At 43.8% G+C, this 14,844-nt stretch overlaps 1 protein-coding gene across 2 annotated transcripts in view; it reads right to left on the reverse strand.

The window, feature by feature from the left end:
* The window catches only part of ABAT (4-aminobutyrate aminotransferase), a 142,002-nt gene that overhangs the window by 78,637 nt on the left and 48,521 nt on the right, over positions 1-14,844 (reverse strand). For both annotated transcript variants that reach the window (XM_037911714.2, XM_043524649.1), the window contains exon 2: positions 1,171-1,303. In XM_037911714.2, the coding sequence (XP_037767642.1) occupies positions 1,171-1,240 (70 nt within the window). In that variant the 5' untranslated portion in view covers positions 1,241-1,303. The remainder of the gene's footprint in view (positions 1-1,170; positions 1,304-14,844) is intronic.

The raw sequence follows: 14,844 nt of genomic DNA on the forward strand, positions 1-14,844 counted from the left end.
CTCTCCCTTCCCCCTCCCCCCACTGCAATGTAATTATTGTCCTGGTTTGGGAAGCATAATTTCAAGAGACAAATGAGCTCAAAGCACTGATAGCCAATAAGGGCTTGGTTGCTCCAAGCACTTTCCTTTGTCCATTATTGACTGGATGATCCCTGCATTTACACAACACAGACCATCAGTGCGTCACAGGCATGAATACAACTGTATTTTCCCAACTGCAGCATTGAACTGATGCATTCACATGGTTACAAGAATAGACTGAGTATGTCAAGCTGCTCTCTGAAGCACAACATTAGAAAGGAAGTCAATTCCTTCAGCATGAAGTTTTGTTTTTGAGTGGAGGTGAGGCTTCTGTGTTTGTCTGGGATTTTTCGGAGTGGGTTTAACATTTATTCGCAAAGAAGAAGAAGCCATTCAGTCCAAATTCTATTTGATATAGAACTGGATAAAACAGATGCTGGATCTTAAATTTTATACTGTTTTACCTATCATACAAAAGCCAGCTCAATCTATACCTTTAGAAAAGATCATGAGGGCCAAGGCGTTTAATATTTGCTTTGAAGAGATTGTAAGCTTAATATTTCTATATAGTATATTAACATACAGGACAGTATCCAAGCAAGAATTTTTTCATTACACACCTAAGATCAGATAATAGTTTGACACTTTATATAGCGCTTGCATGAAACACATAGCTAACTGGTGCACTGTCAGAAAAGTAATGTGCTCTCAATAAGGGAGCTCTTACTAATGCAAAACTCCCACTGACTTCACTGAAGTAGGGAATGCAGGATCATATCTAAAGTGCATAAAGAAAAAGAAATAATAAAGGCCACTTTTGACGGTTGATTTCTCATTTCCACACTGTGCAATGTCAGAAAGATGTCCCATAAAAGCAGAATTCAGCATTTGAAAAAGAAAGATTTGTTTCAGTTAGTGAAAATTCTATTGTAGCACAAAACAGCTCCTAGCTGAGTATTTCTTCCACCGCTTGCAGTCTTTAAGAACAACTGTTTCTGACATTTCTGGGCTATGACTGCAGCATTAGCTAAAGCTGCTGAATGCAGTGGTAATTCTTCAAAATCTGGAGGATCAAAGACTATTAGACAAAACCTGGCAATAGTAAATTACATTGATAATATTTTACATAAGCATGAAGGGAATACTTACCACATGCAAATAGCCTGGAGTTCTGTTGCAGAGAACAAGTCAGCTGTCGACTGAGCAACATCAAGGCCATTTTACTCTTTCTTTAACCAGAAAAACCTCAAACTGGAGAGAGCACCTTATTCCAGCTGATGTTCTGAAAAAAAGGAAAAGAAAAAATGTACCTATGTTCCCATTGATCTAATCATCACGATTACCATTTCATTGATCCAAATGGAGAGAGCCAGAAAGAATGTCATACAGTTGGTTGCTGCTGGAGTCTAATGGAAGGGCAAGGACTGAGAACACAACCTATCTGATGACGTCTTCTTCTCCAGGCAAATGACTCCAAACCATCATCTATACCTTTTATCCCTAATAAAGGCTTACAAGTCCCATGGACGCCATACTGAATCTTACAATTTACATCAGCCAGAGAGCTCACAGATGGCCTCATTATAGCAACATGAAACAAGATGAACAAGCCATGAGTTAACTGAGAGAAGGAGATTTCCCTCCCCCTTGTTATTATTACAAGGTAAAAAAATTATTATTGGTACCTAGCTCTTATATAGCATTTTCATTAGTAGCTCTCAAAGTTCTTGAAAATGTCAGTATAATTACTGCCATGTTGCAGATGGGGAGAGCAAGTGACTTGCCCAAGGTTACCCAGCAAACTAGTGACAGAACCAGAATTAAAACAGGTCTTCTAATTCCCAGTCCAGGGCCCTATCCACTAAGCCACAGTGCCTCCCTGTGGTATCTTTGATTCTTGTTGGCAACTTACAATTTGTGACCTTTGTGCTTCCAGGAATTGCAAATGCCAAGCAGGATATAAGATCCCCTTTATGTTATGAACTAAGGTCCACCATCTAACACTGAAAGGCACTTTTTGCACAAAAGATGACCTTTCATTTTACTTACTCTCTCTGGCATGCTTTGTTGTGAAACTAGATTGATGACGGCTTTAAAAATTGTTACTAGCCTGTGACTCTTAAAGAGATTTGTCATTTAGATTAATCATAAATTATGGGAAGCAGTTGTTACTTTTTTCCTTTTGACTTCACATAATAAAAAAACATCCAGAGAGACTCTGCAAAAGAAGCTACAAAACCAAGATGAAGGAAAGGACATCAGGAAGGGGGGTGAGCAGAACAAATCCCCTGAAAACATTCAGTATCTTCTACAGATAGTTCAAAGACTAGTCAATGTTATGGGCCAAATTCCATGTCCAAAGCCATGGGTGCTGTACGATTGGAACATGACCATCTAGATCATTAATATTGCCACTATTGGACAAATGCAACAAATCTTGTACAAAGTGTATCATGTAAGGTGTTAGTGGGAAAGCTATGATTTGCTGAGTACGATTATCCTTTTCTATGCATGTATGATCTTTGTATCTAAAGTTATGAATACTGACTATGTACCAGTATTTAAAATGTGTTTGCTCCTGGGGTAACACCCATAAGATAGTTTACATCCAGTATAGCCAGCACAATGTGAATGGACCATTCAAGCTGATAGCTCATTAAACAACACTTAACTCTCACAATGGGCCATAGAAGAAATTCATCCAGCATAGCGAGCCTTCCTGTGGACCGTTAGCCAGAATATGGGTAATGGCTGCTCCTATGAGTCATCAAAGCATGCAAGGCATGTGACTCACTCATGTGACCCTAGACTCCATCTTGTGCCTGTAATTTTCCACAAACTAAGATTGAGAACATTCCCTCCACATGGGAGAAGGTATATTAAAGGACCACAGAAGTATCTCCATTTTGCGTCTTTCCTGCTCTAATCTCTTACACTAAAAGGAGCATATTGACTGAGGACCTCCCAATTTTCTGGAAGTTACCAGAGTCTTTACAAGCCAGCAGTCTGTAATATCACTGCTATAAACCTGATCCAAGAACTTTGCAATGATTGTATGTATATAACTTCCTAACGTTTTTAACTCTCTCCTTTTTTTCTCTTCTAATATTTAAAGGTTTATTTATATACTAAAGGATTGGCAACAGTGTGATTATTGGGTAAGATTGAGTTCTATACTGACCTGGCTATGTGGTTGATCTCTTGGGATTAGAGGGCCCTATAGATGATGGTTTTCAGTAACAACTTATCATAGAGTTCAGTGTCTGGGTGGTGAGACAAGGGCTGGAATGCCTAAGGAGACTGCATTTCTGACTTCTTGCTAACCAGTGTGGTGAGACAGAAGTTTACTTTTGTTACTCGCTTACTATTTCAAATGGAAGAATGACCGCCAGTTTTGGGTGAGTCTGCCCTATTTATCAGCAGCTTGTCCTGAATCTGGTATTCTCAGCTGCGACCCACTGAGGCACAGTGACAGTGCTGCGCACAGGTATCCAAGGGAAGACACTATAATCCAAGTAGCCTTGTTAGTGAAGACTTGGACCTGGACCGTAACCATAGGCGTGCGTACGGGGTGTGCCGGGTGTGCCCAGGCACACCCTAATGCAGGAGTGGGCAAGCTCTTCCTGCCCGGCCCGCCTGAGCTCCCGGCCAGGGAGGCTCCCCTTGGCCCCACCCCTGCCTTCCCCCATTCCCCGGCGCCTCAGCACGCCACGTCCAGGAGCAGCCCTGGACAGCTCTGCAGCGGCGTGGCTTGGGCTGCTCCTGGGCGCGGCACGCTGCGGCTCCGGGAGAGGGGGGAGGTGGGAATAAGCGGCATGGTGAGGGGCCTGGGACCGGGGGGGTTGGATAAGAGGCAGGGAGTCCCGGGGACAGTCAGGGGACAGGGAGCGGGGGCGGTTAGATGGGACATAGGTTCAGGGGTGGGGGGGGGGCGGTCAGGGGATGGAGAACAGGGGGTTGGATCGTGGGAGTTCCGGGGGTCTGTCAGGAAGTGCGGGGGTGGATAGGGGTTGGGGCAGTCAGGGGACAGGGAGCAGGGGGGGTTGGTGGGGGGTGGGGTCCCGGGATGGTGGTTGTGAGGGGTCTTGGGGGGGGCGATCAGGGGACAAGGAGCAAGATGGGTTGGGGATTCTGAGGGGGGCAGCTGGGGGGGCAGGAAGTGGGTGGGGGTCGGATAGGGGGCACAGCCTTCCCTACCTGGCCCTTCATACAGTTTTGGAACCTCGATGTGGCCCTCGGGCCAAAAAGTTTGTCCACAGCTGCTCTAATGCCTCCAAAAAAAAAAAAAAAAAAAAAAAAAAAAAGAGTCCCTGACAATCTGAGTTTATTAATTTGGAAAGACGATTTTTGTGTTGAAAAGAGCCCCTATATCTTCCCTAAGATAATCAGCCTGATATTTGGTTGCACATGGATTAGACATAGCTCAATTTAAAATCAAACCTGTTTTGAAATCTGCCAAGCTGAGAAAACACTTACATAGTATTTGTTGTGTACTTTGGAAAAGTTAGAGTCTCACTGTAATGACATGACACCCACTTCTCATGAGCGCCTCTTCTGGTCAGATGTGTCTGTGGTCTTTAAACAGTCCCAGCCCTGGTATGGGGCCGTACCCACAGGCCTTGCTCCCTGGAGGCAATGGTTGTGTCATTTCTGGCCCCAGCTGGGCCACTAAGTAGTTTAGATCCCCTTCTGGGGGTTTACCGCTGTCTGGTTGTAGGCCATTTCCGCAGTGGCCTATGGGGGCAGGGGAGACCGGGCCCACTCACTACTCCAGGTCCCAGTCAGGGACCTCAAGAATAGCAGCCACACACCACCCTGTCCCTTTAACAAAAACTACTTTCAGTTCTCTCAGCCACTTCCCCGCAGTCCCAGCCTTCACCAATGCTTTACCCTTAGCTCACAGCCTTCCAGTGTTCAGGCCCAGTAGCCAGCCAGGACTCTTTCCCACCCCTGTCCACCAGCTCTGAGCTGTCCATGGTGCTGCAGTTCCCTTTAGCCAGCCAGGATCATCATCTACTCTTGACGGCACTCTGCGCCAAAAAAATTTAAAATTCTGTGCACAGTATTTTAAAATTCTGCAAATTTTATTTGTCAAATGTGGAGGCTTCAGCGTGGCAGTGGGGAGCACAGGCCACTGGCTTCACAGAGGTGGGAGATCACTGTGCAGCTCCCCACCCGGGACACGGACTCAGTGGTGAGGCTGCACCAAACCCTAACACAGCGCAAGGACTGGACCTGCCCCAGAAACATCCCAGGGCCCTGCCCCGCCATGCCAGGTGTGGGCAGCAGGCACAGCATGGCAGAATCCAAGCGTGGAGGGGCTTAGTGTGGGAGGACTCAGGTGTGGGTTGAGAGGGTTCTGTGTGGGGCAATCTGGGTGCTGGTGGCTCAGTGGGAGATCTGGGTGCAGGGGGATCTGAATGCACAAGGGCTTGTTGGGGGGTTCTGGGTGCACTGTAATAGGACTCTGCAGGGGGGTCCAGGTGAAAGGTGGCTGGGGCTCAGCAGGAGGGTCTGAGTGTGGTGGGGATAGAGCTCAACAGGGGGGTCGGAGTGGGGAGCTCAGTCGGAGAGGTTCAAATGCTGGGGTGCAGCTGGTTGGGGCTCAGTTAGGAAGGGGATCTGGGTCCGGGTGGCTCATCATGATAATCCAGCTGCAGAGGGAGTGGGGCTCATTGGGGGTAGGCGTTCTGGGTGTGGGGGTGGTGTGAGGCTCGTCGGGAAGGTCTGGGTATGAGGGGGTCTGGATGCACGGGGGTTCGGTGGATGGGGGAGCAGCGCCCTATACAGTGATCCCTCCCCCTGAAGCTGAGGAGCGATGGGTGCAGGAAGCACAGGGGGAGTGCAATTTGCATAGCTCCCTACAGCTGGGGAAGAAATCTGGGGGTGGGTTGGACAACCCCAGATGCCACGTAGGGGAAGAGGAAGTCCCGTCTTCCCCAGCCCAGCCGGGACTAGCAGCTGAGTCCGGCGCAGGGTAGGAGCCACCAGCCAGGTCCTCCCCAGTCCTACCCCCTGCCCCACAGTGATTTACCTCTCTGCCGGCTGCCCTGGGCAGCCAAAACATACTTCTGGGGAGGTCTTATGACCGCTGTTCGGGCTTCCCTTTGCTTCCCCATCAGAAGGTCACTTTTCTGCGAGGAAGCAAAGAAATCTGTGGGAGACATAAATTCTGCACACAAGCAGTGGCACAGAATTCCCCCAAAAGTAATTATCTGCACTCCTCTGGCTCCAAGAAGGAACTAACTGGCTGCTCCCTGCAGCTCTCTGATTGGCTTGCCCTTTGCAGTTTCTCTAGGCCACTCGGAGGACTTAGCTCCACTGCTCCATCCCTGGGATGGACATGTCAGGACCCTGAAGCCTCCAGCAGGAGGCCTCCAGGCCTAGTCCACACTGTCATACTCATGATATACATTTATTAATTTTGGATCAGGAGCTTAATGAAGCTGGAGTTACCACTTGTAGAAAGCAGAGTTACTTTGTTTCCAGCAGAAGGTTTATTTAATTTGGTCCCCTTAATGCCTATTAATATTTTTCATCACATTCCTCTCCATTTCCTTCATATAGGCTCAGATCCTTCAAAGACTTACACACCTGCTGAACTTCACACACTGTGTATTCCCATTGACTTCAACGAGACTCCTCACCAGCATGTAAAGTTAAGCATGTGCTCTATCAAAATTGTACTTTATACATTGTTTTTATGATACATTCTGTTTTCCTGGCATATGCCTGGCTCAAAAGCCAATGTCACTGTGGTAGGAAACTGTTTACAGGACAAAAAAGTCATGGCCCCACCCATTGCCCCACTAGTTAATAAGCCAGGATCTTACAGCTCTGAACTATCTACTTGTTCTTTACTGCTGTAATCCCTGGTTTCCTTCACATCTCTTAACTAAATTTTCTTTATAAGGCATTACCTCAGAAACATCCCTACGAAACTGATAAAACTGTAATCAGCCATTATTTTCTGTACTGATAACACACAAAACCTGGCCATGAAGTTCTACCCATGGCACAAGGCTAAAATTTAACTTGGGGAAAAATAATGGATTTATTATATATATTAGGTCATCTAGTCTAGTCCCTTTCAGGATTGATCCCTTCTGCATGTTCTGTAGTAGCTTGTCTTGGCCACCTTCCTTCTGAATTATGAGATGCTTCTGTGTATGCAGATCAAACACACACCGGCTTTAGTTTTGCAGCCATATCATGCTGCATATCTACTTTCTTTCCAATATCACCCCTAGCTTTCTTTCAGCATTATTGCTTTTCACACATCTTCCTTCCCACTAAATCTCTGTGTTACCAACTGTTTTCCCTGAACAGATTATCTTATATTTTTGCTGGCAGAATCTTATTTTATTATTTCCTACCTATCTAGCATCCTTTAAGTTATAATGTTCATGCAATGTTTAAAATTACATTTTGAGATGGTATTGGCTTTATGTAAAAGCTCCTTGAAAACAACACAAAATTATTATTACAAGAGTTTAAGAATTAAGTAGCTTGCTTTAATTTTGCTTGACAGCTGTTTTAAAACATTTTATTATTTTGCAGCCCGAGGTCAGACTATATCATAGATAAGGCTAAAATTTAATCACAGGTATTTTTAGTAAAAGTCATGGACAGGTCATCGGGCAACAGATAAAAATTCACGGCCCGTAACCTGCCCATGACTTTTCCCCAAAATACCCCTTACTAAATCTCTACTTCTGGGGCCCCGCTGTTTCAGGGGGCGGGAGGGCTGCTAAGGGAGGCCCTGCTCCAGTGCTGGGGGTTGACTGTCCCCCTGCCACTGGGGAGCGCTCTCTGGATGGCCTCCGTGCATCCCTAGGGCTGCTTCTCTTCTGATTGGTACATTTGCCTAAATGCTCATTAAGTTGTGGCCATTCGTGCATCCTGTCTGCACTTAGGATTTTTCTTCTAATTTCCCACTAGTGTAGCACTATCAATGCAAGCAATCTCAGTATAATTCACTCTACAGGGCACATAAACTTAAGGGCATAGGTTTTTATTTATTTTATTATTTTTGGTTTATTTGTTGTTTTAAACACATACACCCAGTTTAGTATTGGAAATACTTTGCATTTTACTAAAACATACCCTGCAAGACAAATCTACATTTCAGAATGAAGTTCACATTCTGTATCTGAAATCTGGATCTGTATCTGGCACAAAAAGTGCCAGAGTAAGAGGTGAAACACACATATTTCAAGAATGTGAGAGAGAAGACATCGTTGCTGCTGACTGCAGGCTTCTAGCTCATTCTTCCTGTTTAAAACACAGGAGCCTGCTTTAAATTCATGGGGGCAGATTCATTTCTCTCTTAGCTGCTGAAAAACCATTTAACCGGGAATAATGAAGTGGTTTAGAAAATTGAAACACAAGCTGTGCAGTGCAATTACCCCAAAGATCTCCACAACCATTTGGGGAGAATGGGCTCTCTTTCCTTAATTATTGCTTTTTGTTGGCTGCCCTCACTTGTAAAACCTTGACTTTGCTAGGCAGGCACAGCATTTATGCCACTATGCGAGTGTTCATACCCTCAAGCTCACACACTGTTTATTTACTTCCAACACAGATCTGAGACCAAGAAGGGCTTTTTAATTTCATGTAGAAAATTTAGTGCTGTTGAAAGGTGGAAGACTGACAGCCCTAGGGACTGCAGTTCTGTCGTTATCCATCGACCTGGTTCCAAGCAGGCAGCCACAATGCAAACCTCCCTATACTGTTCCATCAACACGCTTAAAGGCAGAAGTGGAAATACAATCTCTAGAAGCAAAAGAGCAGTTCCTTTTCCAAGCACCTAGGATCGTTTATATGATAGATATTTACCCAAAAGCTGAGATGAGTAGTTCATTTCACAATTCAGTACACTGTTGTCGGGCGACACTTTAATTTAAAAAAGGGAGGGCAAAGTGAGGAACCAAGGCCTGATCTACACTAGAAAATTAGGGTGACATAACTATATCGCTAGGGGTGTGAAAAATCCACACTAAGGAGCAGCGTTAGTTACACCAATCTAAATTCCCGTGTAGACAGCACTAGGTAAATGGAAGAATTCTTTCATCAATCTAGCTGCTGCATCTTTATGCCAATGTGCTGCTGTAGCATTTTAAGCATAGATGAGTCCCAAATCAGCTAAGATAACTGCTCCTGATCCCGGAGTCAACAGTCATGAATGGCACTATTCACAACGAGAAGGGACATAATTAGTAGCTGGGCAAATACTGCAAAGAGGATTCATAAATATTGTTTTGAATAAACCCTGAATTTGCTAGTATGATATACACAAACCTTTTTAATACTTCTTCACAAGAATATTCATGGTAAGACAATGTGTCCCAAATAATGTACAAATATGTATACACAAGCATTCACACTGCAAATACATATCATTATCTCCTAGATAGGGAAGTGGCACTTATGAGAGCAGTTGTCCCAACCCACAGACACAATAATCCAAAAGGAGAGAGATGTAGATGTGTCACCTGTTTTGCACCCTTTGCAAAACAGACTGTGCATCTGGATGAAAAACAGAATTACTCTGTGTGAATGTGACAAGAAAAAAACATGAACATTAAGTCTGCAAAAGAGGCAATAAATCCCTCTTTAAAGTATGAGGATCCAGTTGTTTTCAAAGCTAGGGTCCATATATGTAGCTAAATGTAATACACTCTCTTGTGGAAAAGAGAATAGGGAAAGCTTAAAAAACATCCCAAATGTCCCTCAGTCTTTTTATCTCCTGCTGGCTCTCCCCTTCCTCTCTTTCCCATCATAACCTTCCCCAAAAAGCATAAAAGTCCCCCAGTGAATTAAATCAGACTTCTTTCCTGTTTGTAGAAGTTAGGTAACACCATCATCATATTTAATTATGAACAAATAATACTGGAAAAACAGCTCATGAAGAGCCCAGAGGCTGAACTATTTTTGTACATTTCACAAACAGCTGGGGGTTGGGGTTGGATCCAGCTCTCAGAATAAATTGCTTGTTCATCTAGCCTCTAGCCATAGTCATGTGCTTCCCCAGGATTTATCTGAGCAAGGATGGGTGAACCTAATGACTTTCTGCCAACTACATCAAAGACAGACTACTTATACAGTACCTGCCACTCAAGGGCCTCAAAAATGCATGGCACTCATTAACCATCACGACCCTTGTGAAGTAGGTATATATACCATTTCACTGGTGAATAGGGAGCAACTTGACAACCTTCACATGTTATTGATTAACCTTGTTACATGTATTAATTAACATAACAAATGTCATTAAAGGCTAATAGACATTGCTTAATCAATCTACCGTTAGGATTAGCAATGTGAAATCTGTTAAGAGCCCTTGTCCAGGAAGCATCAAAGAACATAAGACAAGCGCTGTGTATGTACCAACTTAAAGCAGAAGGTCTGTCACTTGTACGACTATCTTTCAAGAGTTCTTAAGGAGAATGACACTGACGTTGCTCTGCAAGAAACTCATGCTGTAGACTATAAGCAAGCTGTAAAATATAAAATTAATGGCTATGAACTCATTGCCACCATGAATGATGCAAAGTATGGCTTCACCACATACATCAGGCATGGTCTTAAGATGTCTATCCTGGAGGAATCCAGGATGTTCGTTATGGTCTGTTGTCCGATTCTTACGTCAGCAATAGAGGTTCCCATGTTCACTTGTAAATTAATGGAGAGGGTTTTATTGGCCCATCTCACCCCATCTTTGAAGTCATTCTACCAAAGGATCAGGCCAGTTTCGGACTGGCACGAAGTTGCTGCAACCAGGTTCTCACCATTACTAATTATATTGAGGGTGGCTTCCAGCAGAATGTAAGAATCAAAACAGCATTGACTGATTTATCCACTGCCTGTGACACAGTATGGAGATATGAGCTATTGCCCAAGGGTCATCAAATGCCATAGCACTGTGAGACTCCTGTCCACAATGTTGAGCAAATGTAGCTAGAGTGTCCTTTTGAATGGGCAGATCAGCAAAGCACATGTCCTCTGTGGTGGTTTACCTCAAGGATCTGCGTTGTCCCACCTTCACTATATAATACCTATACTAATGTCTTACCTGACACAATTTTGCATATGTTCATTTATGCTGATTGCCTGTACTGCAAGAGTGATGTTAAGACCTCACTGCCATCAGTGACATCCTCTCCACCAACCTCAAGATAACATAGGAATACTTTCAGTACTAGAAACTCTGCCCCAATGCCTCCAAAAGCTTGATAATAGCCTTTCCCCTAAACAACAAAGCTGCCAAGGAACCACTTAATGTCATCTTTCACCATCAACAGATCTGAAATGACCCCTATCTGAAGTGTAACTCTAGAGAGAAGCTTGTCTTTTAAAGCTCATCTGGAAAAGACGTGAAAAGGTAAAAGCAACAACTAGCCTCATCCGAAAACTCATAGGCAGAACATGGGGTGCCAATGCACACACATTTTGAACAGCCACTGTAGCAGTGATATACTCTATCACTAAATTTAGTACACCAGTTTGGGCAGGCAGCTCACATTCCAAATCTCTGGATGTGTAGCTTAATGCCACAAAGAGAATTATAGCTGGAACATTAAAATCAACATCCGTTCAATGGTTGCCCTCTCTGGCATGTATATCTGGCTGCACCCAAGGAGTGACATGCATCCGGAGAGAGAGGTACAAGTGAACCGTGACCAACTTGAACTTACGAATCCATGAGGACCTCCAGAACTTTACGAAGACATGCATGAAATCTTGCAAGCCTTTTTGGCATTGGGCTAAAGCTCTTAAAAATGTCCTAGTTCAGGGGTTCTCAAACTTCATTACACCGGGACCCCCTTCTGACAACAAAGTTACTATATGTCACCGGGGGGGGAGGGAGGCATGGAGCCCAAGCTCTGCCACCCCAGGTGAGGGTGGAACTTGGGCTTCAGCCCCAGGTCCCAGCAAGTCCACAGCTTGAGAACCGCTGTCCTAATTCACTCTGGAGGTACACTGGAAAGAATTCTGGGCTAATATTAATGTCTCAAACATCATCTGATTGCCAACCCACAAAAGAACTTTCAGGCTTCAATCTATGCCAGAAACAATGATCCACATTGAACAGTTTCAGAACATAGCATGGTAGATGTGGTCATCTCTTACACCACTGCAAGATGAGAGACAATGTAACTGTGGACACCGGTCACAAACTATGGACCACACTGTAGTATAGTGCCCGTGTCAATCTTTTGCTGGTGGTATCTCAGACTTACACCAAGCCACTTCTGAAGCTACTCACTTATCTGGACTTGGCTATTTGAACATTGCTAATCACTTCTTTTGCCATACAAAGATGATGACAGGTGAATACATCAAAGCAGAGAGAAAGTAAGCAATTTCCCTGAGGATCACACATAGTTATTAGCAGAGCTAAGGATGGTACCTAGAAATCCTGACTTACTGCTCTAACCACTTTAAAAAACCCTAATGTAAAAAATCTGGCAGTATGTTAACTGAGGATATTTGGGGATTGTTTAATTGTAATTCATTCAGCCACAGGAAGAGTGTGAAGAATTCAGCAATCTGTGTATGTGCAACGAAAGAATAATAATAGATCACATGTTAAGTCTTTTTCCTTCAAGACTTTTTCTCAGGTCATTCATGGTGGTTATTCTCTGTCTGCATGTCCAAAACTGGCAATGAATGGCACACTAGTAAAATATGGCTCCCACTTGCAAAGACTGAGCCTGACTGTGAATTTAGGAAAAAGAAAAAGAAAACAGGCAGGAAGCCATCTTCCAAAGTTCCACATGCTCCTTCTGTCAGGAGTCTTCTCTCTCCATTGGTCAGACTCTGGGAAGTCTAATTAAAATGCTAATTGAATTATGCACCTTTGTGCAGCTTTTTTTAAAGGTGTATAAAGTGGTTTTTACGGTTTTTTTTAAACCATCTTTTTCTTAAAAAACAATTGATATGAAATGTACCAAAGGTGAAAGAATATTCAAAGCCCAGAGAGCTGCAGGAGTGTGATAACCAATGGCCAAGGTAAGGTTTCCTGAAAACCCACACTGCGGGAAGTAGGAAAATACTACCAAATGGGAGTAACTTTGAACTGGAGAGAGACATCTTCCTTCTAGCTTCCATATGAGCTCAGTGTATCAAGAAGGTTATAGACTCTACTTCCAGGAGGAGGGATTCCTTTCTTACCACCCCACCAAGCAATCCATAGAAAGGTAACAAGACAGCCTTGGCAGAGTTAAGGTGTAACGATGCTGGTTCTGGTGGGACCCAACTGAGTGCGCCAATTCAGGACAAACTGCTTAAAGCAGGGCAGTTACAGCCCAAGGCTGAGGTTTCTGTGCACACCAAAGCAAACCAAACCAGCCAGATAGGACTTTGGTCTCACCCCACTGGCTAACCATAAGTCACACAAAGCAATTCCCTTAGACACTCCAGTTTCCCAGTATCACCATCAGTGCCACTCTTTATGGGGACAAATGGTTATGAAAACCAATACCCCAGTAAAAGAAAAGAGGTTCTCTCAATCCCAAAGGACCAAGCCCCAGACCCAGGTCAATATACAAATCAGATCTTACCCATAAATCACGCTGTTGCCAATCCTTTAGAATCTAAAATCTAAAGGTTTATTCATAAAAGGAAAAAGATAATAGATGAGAGCTAGAAATGGAATCAATTACACACAGTAATGGCACAGTTCTTGGTTCAGGCTTGCAGCAGTGATAGAATAAACTTCAGGTTCAAATCAAGTCTCTGGAGGACATCCACAGCTGGGATGGGTCTTTCAGCCCTTGGTTCAAAGCTTCAGTGTAGCAAAGTTCCTCCAGAGGTAAGAAGCAGGATTGAAAACCAGATGGAGGAGCTGCAGCAGCTTTTTATATTCTCTTGCCATGTGGTTTTTTTTTTTTCTTTGTTCCAAAGAGAAGCTGTCCATCACATGGCATGGAAAAAACCTCAGAGTTCTGTCCATAGGCATGTCCCTGCATACCTTGCTAAGTTGCAAGGTGTGTCTGGTTTCAGAGTAGCAGCCGTGTTAGTCTGTATTCGCAAAAAGAAAATGAGTACTTGTGGCACCTTAGAGACTAACCAATTTATTTGAGCATAAGCTTTCGTGAGCTACAGCTCACTTCATTGGATGCATTCAGTATTTTCCACTGAATGCATCTGATGAAGTGAGCTGTAGCTCATGAAAGCTTATGCTCAAATAAATTGGTTAGTCTCTAAGGTGCCACAAGTACTCCTTTTCTTTTTGGTTACAACAATGTTCTATATGGTCCCAGTTCAAGTCAATAACGTCACATAAGGTGACAACCATTATTTGCAAAGAGAGTACACGAGTCGGGAAAAACACATGAAGGTAAAACGGCAGAAACTGGCAGTGAGAAAAATTAAGCTACACACCAGTTACATTTAGCAACCAGATATTTTTTTGGTGCCAACCAATTCCTAATTTTGTGATTTTGGGTTTTTTGGGGTTTTTTTCAGTCTCACAACTAACTCCATGGCAGTTTTAGAGTTTTGCACTTCAATGGCAAGTATATATCAAACAGAGTACCTCCAGGACTGACCATGAATAGACTCTAATGCCAACTCAATGATCAGGATTCCTATAGCAACTGAGCCATGTTCAGTGGAAGGATTCCGCTCAGTATGTGCTGGGTTCATGGTGTGACAGTCCACAGCCATCAGCATCTCAAGGAGAACAGGATTCTTCAAGGCCTCTCAGCATTAAGAAAGAGGGGGAGACACCTATCTGACAAAGTTTCCCAAGGAATAGTCAGAAAGCCAGCACAAAAAAGAACCACTACGAAGTGGACTGTTCTACTTTGGATTGCA

Source organism: Chelonia mydas, chromosome 10 (assembly GCF_015237465.2).
Source record: "Chelonia mydas isolate rCheMyd1 chromosome 10, rCheMyd1.pri.v2, whole genome shotgun sequence".
Classification (NCBI taxonomy): domain Eukaryota; kingdom Metazoa; phylum Chordata; order Testudines; family Cheloniidae; genus Chelonia; species Chelonia mydas.